Source organism: Phyllobates terribilis, unplaced genomic scaffold, assembly GCF_046119375.1.
Source record: "Phyllobates terribilis strain yellow unplaced genomic scaffold, ASM4611937v1 Scaffold_2__4_contigs__length_985480577, whole genome shotgun sequence".
Lineage (NCBI taxonomy): Eukaryota > Metazoa > Chordata > Amphibia > Anura > Dendrobatidae > Phyllobates > Phyllobates terribilis.
Window position 1 is genome coordinate 861913145 of NW_027362762.1, and position 18927 is coordinate 861932071.

At 42.7% G+C, this 18927-nt stretch overlaps 1 protein-coding gene across 6 annotated transcripts in view; it reads left to right on the forward strand.

The window, feature by feature from the left end:
• ABR (ABR activator of RhoGEF and GTPase) overlaps positions 1-13607 on the forward strand; it is a 424780-nt gene extending 411173 nt beyond the window's left edge. For all 6 annotated transcript variants that reach the window (XM_073667980.1, XM_073667981.1, XM_073667985.1 and 3 more), the window contains 6 exons: positions 899-1008; positions 1193-1332; positions 1416-1550; positions 2930-3035; positions 6136-6283; positions 7212-13607. In XM_073667980.1, the coding sequence (XP_073524081.1) occupies positions 899-1008; positions 1193-1332; positions 1416-1550; positions 2930-3035; positions 6136-6283; positions 7212-7301 (729 nt within the window). In that variant the 3' untranslated portion in view covers positions 7302-13607. The remainder of the gene's footprint in view (positions 1-898; positions 1009-1192; positions 1333-1415; positions 1551-2929; positions 3036-6135; positions 6284-7211) is intronic.
• Positions 13608-18927: the final 5320 nt, after the last annotated feature.

Genomic DNA, 18927 nt, shown 5'->3' on the forward strand with positions numbered 1-18927 from the left:
CAGTTGGTGAAAATGTTCAGGTCTTTATGTAAGTGGATATTACATCACCAGAACACCGTAAAATCACAAATTGCCCCCAGATTTGCAATTTATATTGTGTCCACATTTTCCATTAATAAGCCACATTAATTGAGCTCGATCTCTTCTACTGAGTGATGAGTAAATCTCAGATCCGTTTATATATCTGTAATGTTGGGTTCTCTTCACTCGCCGTGTTTGCCAAAAAAATGAACCCCCTTACAGTTAACAGTCCATCAGTGCTGAATCTATCGTTAAAGGGGTATTTTCAGATTTGGAAGTTATTCCTTTCCCATGGGATAGGAGATAACTTCCCGATCGCTGGAGAGCCGACTGATCCCCACCTATCCCGAAAAGGAGGCACTGAAGAACTTCCCGATCGCTGGAGAGCCGACTGATCCCCACCTATCCCGAAAACGAGGCACTGAAGACCCCTATGTGAATGGAGTGGTGGTGGATCATGCACACTGTCGTTCCAGTCATTCTTAATAGCCGAGGGCTCTGCTTGGCCGTCTCCAGCAGGCCCATAAGAATGAATGGAGCGGCAGTGTGAATGATTGACCACCGCTCTGTTCAGAAGCAGAGCCCCGATTCTCGCGAACGATGGCTATTGTTCGGACCCCCAGCGATCAAGACGCTATTTCCCATGGATAGAGGATAGCTTTCAACTCGAGAATACTCCGTTAATCGGATCTATCACAGCATAATGGCTTCCATCATTTACACATGAAGCTAGTGTGAACAGGTCACTGTCTGAACATGTTGTTTCTCACTGCATCAGTTCATTTCTGCACATACTGTAGATTATGATCCAAGGCTGGTAAAAATCATGTACTTGTAGAAATATTAGCACTTTTTGATCTTTTTTTTTTATTGACAGATCAAAGTGGAGTTTTCCATGAAGTTTAGCAGCCGGGATATGAGCTTGAAAAGGACGCCCTCTAAAAAGCAGACGGGGGTTTTTGGAGTTAAAATCAGTGTGGTAACCAAGTAAGTAACCAGTAACATCCTCACCTCTTACCTTTGCTTTTAATGAGCACTTCAGAAGTCTGTCAGTTTCCTATGACTTCCACCAATTAGTAGAGCCAATGTCGGTGTATAAAAGTCATCTTCTCTTGCAAAGACAAGCGTATTACTGCTCCTCTAATGAGCGCACTTCTGTCTCTTCTGCCAGGCGGGAACGATCTAAGGTGCCATATATAGTTCGTCAATGTATAGAGGAGGTGGAGAAACGTGGCATTGAGGAGGTCGGGATTTACAGAATATCTGGAGTGGCTACTGATATCCAGGCCTTGAAGGCTGCATTTGATGCTAGTAAGTTGAGTTGATATGTGATTTAACGTAATGAATTTTGGTAACATTTTCACCTTACGGAGCTTCTTTTATTTCTTTCTTAGATAATAAAGACATTCTGATGATGCTCAGTGACATGGACATCAACGCCATCGCTGGGACATTAAAGCTTTACTTCCGGGAGCTCCCAGAACCCCTCCTTACTGACAAGCTGTATCTGGCTTTCATGGAAGGAATTGGTAGGAGTTTATTCTCATTTCTATTCTCTAATCCTCTAACAATGCTTCTCATTATAGTAATTAATAGTCAATTAGATATTTTTTAGCTTTTTTTTCCTCAAGTGTTTGAGCTCAGATTTTTTAGATACAACACAGGATCCATAGAAGCCATTCAGCTGTTCGGCCGCCGGACCTGACGATGATCGTCCTGGCGATCAGATCCTTGGTCGCTTCAGGATTTCTGGCCATAACATAGAAGCAGAAATATGCCCATATTACGCTCTTGTGAAATTGACCAAAAATAAGCAGACAGCCCAGATACCTTATGATTAACACTTGTTCTCTTCATCTTTATAACTATTAATCTGCATACCAAATTGAAGAGACACAAAACACTGGAGCTTCCAGACAATTTTTTAAAATTTTAAGTTTATTAATTTCACATTTTAGCCACATTTGGTCTTTGTATCAACCAAGCAAGTTGGAAACTTGGCATGAAAAAAAAATATGTATGGGGCCGAGTCATTGCTTTTTTAGAATGTAAACGTTAAAATGTATTTAAATCTCCGGTGCTTTAGATCTCTTCAATGTGGACTGGATTTGAGATAAGGTGGAAGGGTCCCACTAAGTGATGCTCGGAGATCAGCGAATGGTGGATAAGAAATCTCTATGTCCCTTTTATTAATATACGTATATACGTGGTTTCACAGGGGGTGCAGCTAGGTCTAGGAGAGGGGGAAACCAGGCTAAATTGGAGCAATTCAGAAATGATCTGGGGTACCTAGAGCGGATATAGCGAGGCCTAGTATTCACCAGAGGCGACCAGATTGCTGGTCAGAGGATGCCGGCCGCAGAAGAGAAGATTGCCGTGGTCCGGCTGCCATGGAGGACCAGACTGGACACTGGGTCAGGGCAGTGCAAATCTCTAGAACTTGCCAGTGAAGTCAGTGGCATCTCTGTATTACCCGTCATAATGGGAGAAACACTTTGTAGCTGCGCTCTGCACTGCCAGAATGAAGGGCGTCCCAAAACTTTTCTGTGTGGTTCTCACAGTGTCTACTTACAATGTGGTATTGGTGCCACCTTGCCATGAGAAAGCGGGGTGACGATGCGCCAGTGGCGACTCTTCCACAGTATAATGAGCATGACAGATCAGCATGAATATCCAATTAATACTATTCATCTTCTGTATGCTGCGCCTACATGGATAGCAGCCCAGTGTGTACATACTGAGGCGCACGCCCCATATACACCCACATGTGTGCGCGTATTAGTGATCAGCCATTGCTCGCGTCCTGATGGCTTCTGGTCCTGCTGTTTACAGGCCTCCATTGTGGGATTTCTCCTCGGGGTGATTGCCGCTTGTGAGTTCTAATCCTCTTGTGTTTCCATGGTTACAGCTCTGTCTGATCCCGCTGCCAAGGAGAACTGCATGATGCACCTTCTGCGCTCCCTGCCCGACCCCAATCTCATGACCTTTCTTTTCTTGCTTCAGCACTTAAAAAGGTAACTGGCTAAAACACAGGGAAGGATTTATGTCACTTTTGCCATATAGGGAAAAAAAATGTTGTTAATTTCGGCATATGCGTGAAAAATTGAGCCTCTTCACTCCTCTCACCACTTTGGAAAAGTGGCTAGAAAGTGGGCTACCAAATTTATTAGGAAATACTACAAATTCGGCACAAACTGCATCACTAACATAAATTTCCAATATCTGTTGTCAGAGCTGCCCAAGATGCGCCACATTTATTGAGTTGTGCGTTACACTGATCTATGTGGAGGTAACGGCTCCTTTATTAAGACTGCTGTTACACAAGTGATAATAAGTCGGGGCCACTGTCACTGGTAGCATTTAAGGTGACCATTAAAGGAAACTTATGTTGACAATGGTATGTGATCGGCAGACTGGATGTTATAGAGCAGGAGGAGCTGATCAGATTGATAGACATTTTTGGGGGAAAAGTTTCAGTATAATTTGCATGTTATTCATTGAAGTCCCTGGTGTTTGTATGTATAAGAGTCCAGTGGGTGGTCCTACTCAGTGATTGACTGTCTAATGTGTATGCAGAAAGCTGTCAATCACTAGTAGGACCGCCCAATTGACTCCTATACATACAAACACCAGGGACTTCAATGAATAAAATGCCAATTATATTGAGTATTTTCCAACAAACCAATATATCATCCTGCTCAGCTTCTCCTATATACTGTGCTGTCTACAGATCAGACTGCATATACAGACTCCCTTTAATGGTACGTACACACGACTCAGATACTTAGTGAGTTTCTGTCCTGATTTTCTGGTTGCAAAATTCCCTTCCCATTAGCAGCACTGTAGATGCAATTTTATGATATCTCTATACGCTGCAGAGAAAATCTGAAAGTCTACAACATAAATTGACAGATTTGCAGCTGATCAATTAATGCTATGGATTTTCACAGCTGATTTTGCATTGCAAAGGATGAAATGTGCTGCAGAATCCGCACAATTTGGTGTGGAATATGCGGTTGTAGATTTTCCTACATCGATGTAACCTAATTCAGTTTAGGAAATGTGGGCTCTGATCTGAGATTTTTTAAGAGTAGTCAGTCCATATAACGTGTGGTCACAGTCGAGATTTCGTCAACTTCCACCGGTAAGAATATCCAGGCAGAGGTTGTGGAGTTTCTCTCCATCATGTTATTTAGTGTATAAACCCCCGTCCATGCTCTGTTCTGTATGATTTGTTGCATTTTGTTGTATTTAATCTCCAGATTGCCATCACCCACTTTGCTCGGACTTTAGGTAACATGAGCTGTAGCTCGGTCCAGGTAACAATCGTGACCAGGACACAGAACATTTCTAGTCTCGTATTTTTCCAGGGCTACAAATCTTTAGTAAATTCCTCTTCTGAGAATCAGGCCAAGAGTTTAGAAGAGAAGTCAAGTTTTCCATCTGAGAGACGGGTACACGCCAGCTCCCACATCTGCTCCCTTGGAGGGAACATGAGGAGGGGATACGCAGCAGCTGTTTTTCTCATAGCAGTATCTCATGTGTGGCAGGACCTAAAAAGGCGACGGCGAGCATCGCTGGGAAAGAACAGTGTGTGGCAGCGAGTGTCCTGGCAGAAAAGCCACTTTTGTATCTGTAGAATGAGTTAGTCAGTCCGGCACACACCACCACCGCACGCCTGTAGCTATTTGTACTAACGGATGAAGAAATGATCGGTTGGTTTGCGGTTTCCTCCACTCAATATAACATTGCGGTGCCAAGACATACTGACTGTACATATGATCCCCCACCCATGAGAAGAACCTGGCACTCTCCAAGCACAGGACGCCGCTGAGCAGTTCTGTCTAGAGTCAGGTAGAGCACGTTCTGCCCCATGTAGTCAGCTGCATGGCGTTTCCATTAGTACTAACATCTAGTGTCCACACAGTGCGAATATCGGGCACGTCACATTGGTGGCTGAACGAGGTACATGATACAACACCGGGCAGCTGCACATAATTGCAAAGTTAGGACAGCAAACTTTTATTATTGTGCTCCATGGATGATCTTGGCACAAATATAGAATATTAAAGAAAGACACACCAAGCAACAAAATAAAAGAGGAGGTTGGGACGTTTTTCAGAATGACCGATTTGTGAGAGCAGACAATATTGTGGAGAGCCCAAAGCAGCAATGCCAGAGTGGACCAGAACAGGATACTGGAGAAGAGGAGGTCTAAGGCTTCTCACCCAGCCAACCAGTTCTCCTGCTTTGCACTGTTGAGGGGCAAAAATCCTTAAACACGTGTCTGAAAATTGAGTATCTGGTTCAGCTTCCTATTCTAAGTCATGTGGCAAGGTTCTTTATAGGGTCAGTATTGACTTTTAGGAATTCTACCTGCAATACCAGGCACTAGAGATCCAGTCTCCTCCTCTCTGATGAGGCTTTTTGCATATTTAATTTCCTAGGGAGCATTACAGGGCTTACAAGTCTCCATATGCCAACTTGACGCTCTCCACAAACATTCAGCGCATGCTTTTTTGTACAGTAACATCCAACTTGTAGGAATTCGGAAGCTAATAATGATTATATCCTGCTATTTTAATGGCCATAACAGACATTATACGCAATGATTTTTACATTTAAAGGGTTTTCTCAGATCAATCCAAAAGCAGGCAATATGAAGAAGGACCCCAAATACCCCATTATATCCTCCAGCTCCTCTGTGGTCTTCATTTACTGCTGCTCGTCTTCACATCTGATGGTTGCAGCCAGTTACTGACCTCGGCCGTCTTGTGTTGTACACCTGTGATTTGCGACAACTATCATGTATGTAGCCAGCACGTCACTGCTGAAGCCATGTACAGACCGACTGGTGCATGTAACGCGCGAGTATAGGTTTTTACGATATTGCTTGCCTGTTGTCAAATTTTTAATAATCTTGGAAAACCCCGTTAACATAGGACAGGAAAGCCCCCGATCTGACAATAAATGAGTCATCTCTCTGTGGCCTCTTGAATATGTGCATCCAAAGCAAATGTCTAGATGAAGCCGAGAATATTTGGGTTATTTCCATATTCTTGTACTTTTGCAGCCTGAGGGCTCTTTTTCATTTTTTTTCCATTTTGATTATAGGGTTGCAGAAAAAGAGCCAATCAACAAGATGTCACTCCATAACTTGGCCACTGTCTTTGGCCCCACATTACTAAGACCCTCTGAAGTGGAAAGTAAAGGTCACACAAACCTGGCATCAGATATCTGGTCACACGACGTTATGGCACAGGTAATTAGCCGCTATTTTGCCTCTTGGTGCTTTTCTCTGCTGATATCTAGCACATGGAGGTGGTATTAGCACTTAATTAGTTCCCCCACAGATTACAGATGGCAAAAGCGGTGAACCCCTTTATCTAAAACTGAATATTATATTCTGTGTAGCAGCCGCTAAACAGCTTTAAAACCTTACTGAGAATTTTACATGTAACCTGTTTGCAAAAATTACTTTATAAATAAATTACATTGCTCTTCCACTGATCCTGAGTGACTTCTTCTATTATAGTCCATAGCTGCATTTACAATTCTGCTGGAAGTCATTAAGAACAGTCAGCAAACTACTTAAAGGAAATCTGTCTGTAGGTTTTTGCTACCTCACCTGAGTGCAGCATGATGTAGGTAAAGAGATGCTGAATCCAACGATGTATCACTTAGTTTACTGGGTGCAGCAATTGCGACACAATCAGAGCTTTTAGATTTAGACTGAAGCAGAGCTGAGAAAGCTAGCCCTGCCCACACCACAGTTAACCCAGCCCACACCAGGCTCTCTGTGTATAAAGTCCATAGACCGTGAGCTGCTCATCACAGAAGGGGCATTGCCAGTCTAGTGTAGTCCAGCAATGTTAATCTCTTAGTGATAAATCCTTCACAGTTAGTAAACTACAGCACGCACTTTGACAAGTGACACATCCCTGAATTCTGTGTTTTAGCCTCTATCTCCTGCTGTCTATAGATTACATAGCAAAAACCTGCTGATAAATTCCCTTTAATGAACCAACTCAAACAGCTGAGATCCTGTGTAATGCAGTGGTGAGGTTACCTTTAACTAAATCTCTGCTGGGAGATTTCAACCAAGACTGCAGAAGTGTGAATTCAGCTCTGGAGGAGATATTGTAATGTATTTACAAACTTACTGGATGCTCTTTGTCTTTCTTCTTCAGGTCCAGGTCCTCCTTTATTACCTGCAGCACCCCCCGATCAGTTTCTCGGAGCTGAAGAGGAACACTCTGTACTACTCAACAGACGTGTGAGCCGACAACCAGAAGACCAGGCAGCTCTTCTTCTCTCTGTACATTTGGCAAAAGACATTCAGAGAATGATCCCACAACCCAGAGCAGCCCCCAGCTTGCTCCTGTGCATTTCTTGAATCCTTTTGTACAGGAAAGTGGAAACAAAACTAGAAAATGAGCTGGCACTGTGCTCCCCTTGTAACGAGCTGTATTTTGTATATTGGTTTTCAGGCATTATTTTATGTAGGAGCAAGTGACCCCAGGGGAGCAGAGGTTTGGAGAACGCTTTCTTGTTATCCACATTCCTTGATGTGAGTGAACTGTTTGGGAAAAATCTTTACACCTCTGCTGAATTAAAGGGTCTTTTAACCTGCCATATTCTCAACAACTTGTGCTGGAGACTGCAAACTGCACTGTATCCTTCCTCCCCTCGGGGACCACAGGGGCCAAACATGAAACAGATTGTTTGACAATTGCCCCCCGCACACGGAGAGTGGAGGTTGATGAACATTGGGATACTCCGCTCAGTTCTGCGATATTTTCCTTCATAGACTTGGCAGAATATGAGCGGACTCTCCGTCCTAACGTTTTTAATTCTAAACCGTTGCCATGAAGTTTTCTTCTAACATTTGTCTTCTATTGTGGATGAAAAGTGCTTTTTGGTCCTTTTTAATTTTCTTTTCCTGGTGGATTTGTCACTTGTGATTTTCGTTGCTTTCAAAAGGTGGTACGTTTCTGTTACTCCGCGCGGGCATGAGCGGTACCCGAACTGTACAACAACCGGCGAGGTGGCGCATCTGCCCTGAATTATGTTCCTTAAATTCTGAGAAGTCAGATGCCCCGCGCTGACGCCAAACACACGCACAGTCCCCTTGGAAATTAGGTTTAACTTAATTGGGAAAATTAAGTTCTACGAACAGATGGCCAACATGTTTCTTACGCTAACAAATTGGAAATGAAAGGTTGGGTCTAGCTTAGATTTTTTTTTTTTTTGGAAACATCACTACGGATCCATGGGATGCGTCTGGTATTGCAGCTCCGCTCTAATAAAGTAAAAAGGGCTGACCTGCAATACCACACACAACCTCTGGACAGGTATGGTGCTGTTTTTTTTTGTTGTCAGTTTTTCTAATCCTGGACACCCTGTGTATTCTGCAGCGGGGGGGATGCACCGGCCGTGTCCTCAGCTCCTGCTCTCCTCCATTCACACACATGCACGTGATAATCCATGGCAGCTTATTGTGCAGTACATTGCTTCTATTTTTGAGTTTCCTTTTTTTGTTCCTATTTATTTGTATCAAAGGTTAAAATAATAAAAGCAGAAAAAAAATATTTAAAGAAACAAGAAAGAAAAGGCGAGGTAGGGTACAATACAATGAGACCTTGGTTCTCCTCCATCCATTGTAATGAAGTGAAGAACATCACACATATGACTGCATCATTCTCAGATGTGGTTTTCTATTTAGAAAACCCTTAACCAGAGCGAAATGAGGGTATTATTGTTTTATTTTATTTTTTCCAAGAGAAACTTTTTCTCACGATCGATGGCTTTGGACAGGACAGTAGACAATGCGGGCCGTGATCTGTCAGCTGCATATGTAGGAGTGCAGGGTTCACAGATTTGGCCGGCTGCTTCTACCCCATTCATCATCTGCTTGCTGACTTTTTTGTCTGTCTTTTGATGTACCATATTTGGCCCAAATGCAAAGATGGTTTTGTTTTTATTGAGTTTTTTTTTTTTGCTTTATTTGTTGCTTTTTTAAGTAAAATGTTGCATGTTAGTCTTTAACTGCACAAAAAAAGGCAGGTTTTGTACTCCCAATAGGGTACAAGAATACAACTGCGCAAAAATTTTGCAATATTTTGAGAAGTCACAAATATTTAATTAGTCAAAACGATTTGAATAATACAAACTACACTCACATTGTCGAGCAAATCTACAAGATCACAAGTACTGAAAAAACTAGCTTCAAGTTGGTGCAAAAGCCATACTGAATTTTGCACAAACCTAAAAATATAAAACCCAAATTTTTAATTTAAGAAAAAAAAAAGTTAAAAACAATGATGGATCGTCATAATGTTTCTCCTAGGACCTCATCTGTCCACAGACTATTCCTCCTTGGGATAGCGGATAACTAATCATGTTTGTTGTTTGGTTTCTAGAATATGGGTTCATTTAATATTGGTTTGGTCATTTTAATATTCGGTAAATTTCAGTAAATGCGTTGTGTTTTTTTTCTTTTCATAGAGGGGGTGGGGGAGTATTTAGTATTTGAGGGTGACTACTTTTTACAGGTTTGCAGCTGACAATAACCTGAGCCTCAATATTCATGAGGTTCATGTGTTTCCTCCTTTTCATGGATTTATCATACATAAGATGAATTACTCGCCTGCTCACGCTGGCGCTCCAGTCCCCAGATCGACTAGTTTGTGGATGGTATTTAGTTGACGTATATCACCATGTAATATAAGGACTCCACAGCCAGGGATGTGGCCTTTATATATCACTTTAAGGCAGATTTTGCACCGGTGTAATTTCTCCCCAATCACAGGTCTAATAACTTGATCTGCTGGCTGGTACGGGTCATCACTCCCGTGATTGTGTCAGGGTTTTCAGTAATGCGGACGTTAAAAAATAAAACGTTTGGGAAAATCTCGTCATCCGTCACAGGATGGAATTGGATCTGATTTTTAAGGCTGCAGTGATTTTATCTGGTTGAAGCTATAAAACTTGACTTCCATCATTTTCATTCCATTTTCACAGTATTAAAGGGAATCGGTCAGCAGGTTTTTGCTATGTTATCCGACAGCAGCATAATGAAGGGACATAGACCCTGATTTTAATGATGTGTCACTTAGCTTACTGGGTTCAGCAGTTGTGATAGTCACAGTTTTCTCTGCTGCGGATGTAGCAGAGCTCAGTTCTTGAGCTGTATATAACCTGCTCACACCACAGCTTTCTGTGTGCATTGCATAGTGACAGAGAGCTGCTAGTCAGTGCTGGTGAGGTGGTTGGACTAGTAGGCACGAGGCCAATTGTCATGTAGTGATAATCTCCTGCTGATAAAACACTGATTGTATTGCAAAAGCAAAACACAACCTACTAAGTGACACATCGTTGTAATTAGGGTCTCTGTCCCTACACCGTGCTGCTCTCAGATTACATAGCAAACAAACTGCTGACAGATTCCTGTTTAACACATTGAAGTAATGCTAAATGACTGTAGAAAACATATGAAACTCTGTAAGATCTTGCACGGCCCTGACCTACACAGCCTTGCTTGAAATCTATTGCAGAGAACTGGTCCGGCTTTCCTGGTCCCATATTCTGCTGCTTAGCGGAGACAGATTGGGCATCTCCTGCCTGGTTTGTGTTGGAGACGAGACAGTGTACCAACCCTAATCTTCCCCTATGTCACAAACTTTCTGAATGATGAGCACCAGTGCTGACGGGAGAGGAGGGGAAAAAATTAATTTGACACTTTTTTTGTTTTACTTTTGAATAAGAACAGTATCAATGAAGGGAATATCAAATGCTGCTTGGATCCTCTCTGTCCCTTTAAATGTCATATAACTGTGTATATCAGAGGAGTGCTTGGATTTGCCGTCACACCCCGGTACAGCCGAGTACATCTTGGTTTAGTAGTGCTTCCTCAGATAAGCCGTGATTCTGTGCTTTGATCACTTTCTTTACTCAGTGAGTTTCCATTCTCCCGTGGTGCAGTGCAGTTTTAGAAGTCTGTTTTTATGTTAATGACCTTCGTAAATGTTAATGTCGTCTTGAGAACATGATGAACTGCAAACAATTGTGGGTCATCTGGCAGAACTGCGCTGTCCTGTTACTGGTACTAACGCTTTGTGGATTCTGGTAAATTCATCATCCGTTCCAGCTGGAGATTTTGGACGGAACTGTGGGTAGTGTTGAGTTCACTGCTGGAAGTTGTAGTGTCAGTGCCTTGTATGTGGAGGGTCAGATATATTTACTCTCCTCTCATCCATCTTTTTACAGATTGAATTAGTCTGCGTAAAAAGTTGAGAAAATTACTTTGATTTAGATTTCTATAAACTTCTGAGCTCATATTGCTCAGCATCCCTTGCTGGCTCGATGTCTGTGCAGAACACCTATTCACATTATAAGATCTCTCTGCATGTAAACTGGAATCAGTGTGCTCAGATATGGACATTCCTGGATTTGCAGTGTTGAGATGTACCTTAAAGAGAATCTGTCAGCAGGTTTTTGCTATTTCATCTGAGAGCAGCATGATGTAGGGGCAGAGACCCCAATTCCAGCTATGTCACTCACTGGGTTGTATGTTGCTGTTCCAATAAAATTTTTTAAAAAAAGTCACTATTATCAGCAGATGAGGACTGGTTGTCTACTCCCATGTAGTACTCCTGCTCTGTATAACCCCAACCCCTCCACTGATTGGCAGATTTCTGTGTACACTGTGCATAGGCTCAAAGCTGCCAATCAGTGGTGTGGGCGGAGTTATACAGAGCTCAGCATTCTGAGAAATGTCAGATCTGCAGCAGAGAAAATAGGGATTTTATCAAAACTGCAGAAAGCAGCCCTGTGAGTGACACATCACTGGAATCGGGGTCTCTGTCTCTACATCATGCTGCCCTCAGATTACATGGCAAAAACCTGATGACAGATTCCCTTTAAATCTAAGCTTGAACCTTTCAAGTTTTACCCACAGCCCTTGTGAGTTAGGGCAAGTGTCAAATCCCAGGATGGTCCCTTCTTGTAGTTCCATGGCAGACCATTCAGGGAAGCGAATACATTACTTTAACAATTGCCAGATTTACTAAATATGAAACATATTGAAGAGCAGCTGGTAGATAAACTCTAGGGATAGAACCTGTGGACAATGCTCTGCTCTGCCGCATTATGTGAATGAAAAGTGATATGTCCTCATACGTTCACATGTGACATACTACAGATGACTTATACCCAGTAACCTTACCTATATTTACTGCCAAAAACTGGAGTGGCCCCCATTAGAGAAATACAGGAAAGGAAACCTACAGCTCTACCATGAGTCCATAATAACCCCGCAGGATAACAGGTGCGGACTCGCTGCAAAGTTCTGCACTGGTTCCAAAAGCGACTTCTAAACCATCCATGGTTTAGACACATTTCCATATATACTGTACATGCGTTTAAGGGCCAAGCTTAAAGGGGATGTGCAAATAGTGCAGCAGGTTGGACGTCTGACTGCTGCTCCTTTCATTCTTCATGGGGCTGCTGGAAAAAGTTGAGCTCAGTGCTCGGCAACACCATAGGGAATGAATGCTTTCCATGGTTCTTGGCCGCCCTTCCCTTGTTTTTAGGACAGATTTGTTACCTGCGTCTTCTGCCTTTACACTGAGCATCCATGGACTAGTTTTCCATTCCTTGTAGCAGTGACAGGTCTAGTGAATCTCTAATCCGGTTCCAGAACTTCACAGACTGTGGGTTGGGAAACCTTTATTTAAAGGGGTTGTCCGGCCTTTGGGTACAAGTCTGCAGTCACACTATGTATGCTGTGAGGATTTTCTGGCTTTGGGAGCGACGAGCACGTGGCCGCAAGTATGCAATTTGCATTCATGCAGTCACGTGCCGACTAGACTTTCGCAGCCTCGCACAATCCAAGTGTATTGAGTGAAGCCGAACATGTCTAGTCAGAATGTGGCCGGAAGTATGCAAATCACATACTTGCGGTCACATGACAGCCTGCTTTAGATGCCAGAGATTCTTCACAGCGTGCGGTGCGTGCGATGTGAGGATTCACAAGTCACATAGAGTAACTGCAGACTTGCAGCTTAGGGCCAGACAACCCCTTTAAGGGAAAAGCCGCTATTTGTATCTTCCATGACTTACTGAAAATCTTGTTGGTGTCCGATCTTTGTTTTGTTTGTTTTTCAGAATTATGTAAAAATACTTGTATCTGTTCTGTACAACCATTTGTCCCCCTCTAAGTAGCCATCTTGGTATCCAGTATAATTTGATGTAACCCGCCAGACCATCCATGGAAAACTGCACAATAAACTTGTTCATTTTACTTGGGGACAATACAGTACAAGAACCCCCCCTGCACTCCACATTTCACACTGTTATTGGCAGCAGAAAGAAAATATAATGGTTTCCCAGATCTCTTTTTTGGTTAGAGAATTTTTTTTGTTACATCAATATTGTATTTATGAAGCCCAAGGATGGAAAAAATATGCCTTGTATATTTTTATTTTGTGTCTGTACTGTTGCCTTGTCTGTATATTATTATGATGCTAGAAATGGAGCAAAAATAGTAATGATAACGTTAGTTAATAAAAGATTTACAAAATGTCGTTTTGCTTCTCTCTTGAATAAAGGACGACCCCTAACAATGAGCGAAAAGAATCACACACCATGTATTAAAAGGGGGCTCCACATCATAAAAAATATATTTCTCTAGACGCACAGTATATATCCAAGTTCCCATAGACTTTCATTAGCCAGACATATGCGAGGTTGTTCACTACTTTTACATTGATGACCTATTCTTAGGATAAGTTATCAATATCTGATCAGCCCTTATCGGACGGCCTCATGTACTCGCTTGTGGAGCTGCTCCGTCTACTTGTAGTGTTTGCCGCAGGGTACTGCACATTCGCCTCCTATTCAAATCAATAGGAGGCGGATGTGCAGTACCCTGCAGCAGCCACTATAAGTAGACGGAGCAGCTCCACAAGCGAGTACATGAGGCCGTCCGATAAGAGCTGATCTGCGGGGGTGCTGGGTGTCAGACCCCAGCCGATCAAACATTGATGACCTATCCTACGGATAGGTCATCAGTGTAAAAGTAGTGGACAACCTAAAAGTCCTTCCACACTTTTGCATCAACTCTATTGAAAAGTGCAGTTGACTATGCTTTTTTAAAGGGATTGTCCAGTGAAATCACTTATACCTAAGACAGGTGATAACTTATAGATCCCTGGAGGTCTGACAGCTGGGACCTTCACTGAACACCAGAAGGGCACTTTTATCCCATTTAGCAGCAGTGCGGAGATCACCACTTCATTCATTTTGTATGGGACTGCCAAGTGCTATGCTCTGCTTTTTTCGTCAGCCACAAAGAGAAAGAATGGAGCAGTGGTCGAGCGTCCAGCCTGGTGCTTCATTATAACAGATAAAAGTGCCTTTTTCTAGCGATCTATGTGGGTCTCAGCTGTCAGTTCCCCCTCTCCATCCTATAATTTACCACCTATCCCTCACATAGGTGACAACTTAATAAATACCCTTTAATACACTTGTAAAAAAAAAAAATTCTATATATTGCAATCAAATGGCATACATTTTATACATTTTTGAGTTGGCTCAATGTTTCTCTACTGATCTGTTGCTCTTCATTACGCCTCTTTCACACGTCAGTATCTACAGTACGTGTGGTGTCCATTTCCACACATACTAGAGACCCACATGAATACATATTCAAATGAATGGGCCTGTATACATGTCAGTGTGTTTTCACGGCCCGTGCGGCCGTAGGCAAAACACGCTGACATGTCGTCTGTTTTTTTACCCGCAGCATAGGCCGCAAAATGTCCCACATACGTTCACACTGATGACATCCGTGTCATGCGTGAGACACATACTGGCGCCTGGGAATCAGCGGTACAGTTTGCGCTGTTCCCAAGCACCTGGTGCTGCAGGCATCTGTCGTCATTGCCCCCTACCGGCACTGTGATAAGCTTGAGCAGGGGACAATGTTGAGAGTTGTATTCTGCCCTTGCTGTGTCCAGTAAGTAAGAATAAAATGAAAAACATTATACTCACCTTTACTCCTAATTCTCTAAAGTCATTGTTCCTTGTAAAAAAATAAAATAAAAAACAAGCATAATACTACTCACCTGTCCGATGTACTGTCCCATGCTGTAATCCATCTGACCAACAATTCTACATCAGCGTCTGCGGTGGCTTGAGGCGCTGAAAATCAGAGCAGAATTACAAGCTGCAGCGAGTGGGTCCCTGAACTGCGCTGAGCTCACTGAGTGACAGGACACAGCTCAGTGAGCTCAGCACAGGTCAGGGGCCCGCTCACTGTTGCGAGTCATTCTGCTCTGCTCCTCAGCATGTGTGGTCAGATGCATTACACCATGAGACACTTCTTTCATCTTTGGACAGGTGAGTATAGGGATTTTTTTAATTTATTCTTATTTTTTACAAGTTTTGGAGACAGTGTGAGCAGAATACCACTCTCAACATTGTCCCCTGCTGGTGCTGATCGCAGCGCTGGCAGGAAACAATGATGAGGGCAGCGTCTAGCACCCGACGTTTGGGAACAGCGCTAACTGTACCACAGATTCCCAGGTGCCGGGACGTGTGATACTGATGTGCCATATGGACACGGATATCTCCGGTACTGTTTTTTCCAGTACCGAAAATATCCGGACATGTGAAAGAGCCCTTTGATGAAGTGTGGTGAAAATGGATATTTATCTCCAGATTTCACAATACAAGTTGCATATGTTATTAAATAGATCTCAGACATGGTATTTACTTTGAAAATCCATTTCAGAATGGCTGTATAATCCCGTAATTAAGATGAGCATTTTAAGTCCTATTATAGAATGAAATAACTCACGAGTCTGAGTTTATTCAATTTCCAGTCCCTCCTGACTGACAGCTGCAGCTTGTACTGAGCAGTCTGAGATTTCGGCAGCTTGATCGACATGAAGGAGCTGCCAATCAGGCGAGGCAAGCGGAGAATGAGATAAACATTCGTAAATAAATATATAGTAATTCTAATGTAGATTTTCAAAGTAAGTATTCCAGCCTCATCAGGTCTAGTATTTAGTAAAGTATACAGTTTGCTGTTAAAGTGGATCTGTCATCAGACTTCACAATGCAGACATTATACAGCAATGTGATGTAAGGAACCTTGAAATGTTCTGTAGCAGTAGAGCTCACCTAATGCACTACTCACAAAAAGTTTGCTTTCAGGCAAAATTTATGGAAAACGTAAAAAGTTCACGCTACAATGATATTTTATCATGAAAGTAGGGCATTTAAGTAGAAGCATGCAATGGTGATTTCCTCATCTCAATTATTGAAACAAAAGCCAACAACAGTGGTGGGTACATTCCTTCCACCCCCCAAAAAGAAAATGTTAGTTTCTCAGTAACTTGTCATGTGGCCTTGAGCATCAATTACAGCTTGACCAGGACGTCTACTGCTGTTCACAAGTGGAGTTATTGTCTGCTGAGGCAGGGCATCCCACTCTTCTTAAAGGGCGGCCCACAGGTTATTGAGGTTCTGGGGTACAGAGTTATAAGCCTCTACACAACAACTCCGCTTATCTCATAGGTTTTCTATGGCATTCAGGTCTGGAGAAAGTGCAGGCCACTCCATGTGAGGTTCCCCAGTCTCAAGCAGCCGTTCCCTAATGATGTGACCTCGATGAGCTGAAGCATGGGTCATCCATGAAAATGAAATTAGGCCTGTGTTGTTCAGAGGCACAATGACTGGATTAATGATGTTATTCCAGTAGTAGGGGCTTGTCACTGCACCCTTCACAAAGTGTAGGGAAGTTCTGTATTGACTAGACACCTGCCCACACTGTAACACCACCACCACCACCAAAGGCTCATCTGGTGACATGAGTGGTGATGCTTAGCGCTCTCCTTGACGTCTCCAGCATTGTTGGCAGCCATCATTTCTGCTCCGCATGAATCGACTTTAATCTGTGAACAGCACTGAGGCCTACTGGTCCCTCGCCCAACGTAGATGACGCCTGTGCCTGGTGGTGTGGTCAGGTACCCTTGCAGATCATCTAGCACGCAGACCACGCTGATGTAAACGAATTTGAATGGTCTGATGGGACACTTGGGGGCCTCTCACCTCCATTAAAGGGGTTTTCCTACAAACTTCATTTTAATCAATAGATCTTAGAATAATAATAACTTCTACAATTGGATGTGTTGAAAAAAATGTTCCTGTGCTGAGATAATCTTATAAATGTGCCCCTGCTGTGTACTGTGTAATGGCTGTGTCTGACTGTACAGGACCACGGTCTGATCATACCACATCTCCTGGGCAGGGGGGAAGCAAAAGAGTATACAGACATTACAGCAGGGGATTCCAAATATTTCTTTAGAGGTGGAAAAAAAAAAAAAAAAAAAACAGGCAGTGAAATGCTTTTTCTGACAAAAAGAATCAGCTGTGATCCCGTACTGTAATGTCTCTTTACTCTCTTTTCCTTCCTTCTCTGCCCAGGAGATGTGGTATGATCAGACCATGTTCCTGCACGGTCAGACACAGCCATTACACAGTACACAGCAGGGGCACATTTATAAGATTATCTCAGCACAGGGACATTTTATTTAAATACACCCAATTGTGGAAATGATTATTACTCCAAGATCTATTGATTAATATCAACTTTAAAATTAACTTTTAAATGTGTTTTCCCATGAACAAGGTGCCTGGAGTTTGCATTCATCATCTGGTTTTTAAGGGCATTGTTCACAATGAGCGCTCTCCTCATCGATGCAGGTCGCACACACAAGTGCGTTTTTTTCTGGGAATTCCCTACCTAAAGCATTCCGCTACTCTCCCTTCCCTCTGACCACTCTGGAATCCCCCGGAGATCTCCATGACTGAAATTTGGGATGTCTCACTCCATCTAGTAATGATTCAGTGACCAATGCCTGGATCCCTCCCCACTTCTCATATGGAAGTTCCTGTATCCTTTTCTCCACCTTGATTATATCAGCTTTTCTGATGAAGGTCTGTACCAGGACCAAAAACGTTTAACTCTATATGAATGCAAATAAAAGGAACTTATTTTCAAAGAGAGTGCCAAGTTTTTTTTGCTCTTTATGATATATGGGCTGGATACCCTTCTTGTGCACCTAAATCAGTTACTGTAAGAGTGCCATATATTATCCTTTTCATTGTTCACAATGAAGCGGTCATCAGTGTGGGCTGTGGCCAAAGGACGTCCACTTCTCTGCCTTTCTATGACTCTTCCAGTCTCTCTGTTGTATCCCGCTTGAAGCCTCGCAATGGCGAGATACTGTTGATCAATTGTTAGGTGTCGTTTTGGTCTCATGATGTGAACAGCATGACGTGGAGGACTGTTTAATACCAATTCTAACTGAACCCCGAACCTTGTTGGGCGATTCATGGACCAAACACCTGTTGTGAATTTTGCCATTAAGCTCCTTGTTAGAGAACAGCAAGTTGTAAAAAAGTCCTGAAACATTGAACAGTTGGACATATGCAAAAGTTTAGAGAAGGTCACCTTAAGTTCACCTGAAACGGTTAGAGTGCATTTTAGGATCATCCTGCAATTTTGGTCAAAAGCCAAATATCCCTAACTTTTTGTCAGTACTGTATGTTAGAAGGCATGTCGATTGATACGAATAACAACCAGTAACAGAAGAAAACTGCAGCCACTGAAAAAAAAACAAGAGAAGCTGCTGTAGACACAGAATAGCAAACTCTTTATAAGAATAAAAACGCTGCATATAAATGACAAGTGCAGGCTCTTTATAGGTATACGGATGCGTCCTCACTTTTTCTCTTGGCGTCTAAGAATGGCGCAAGGTTCCTCTTTTGGACGACGTGACGCAAGTGTTATTTTTGTTTTCACCACTTAATCATCTCAGGATATCTCGAGCCAAG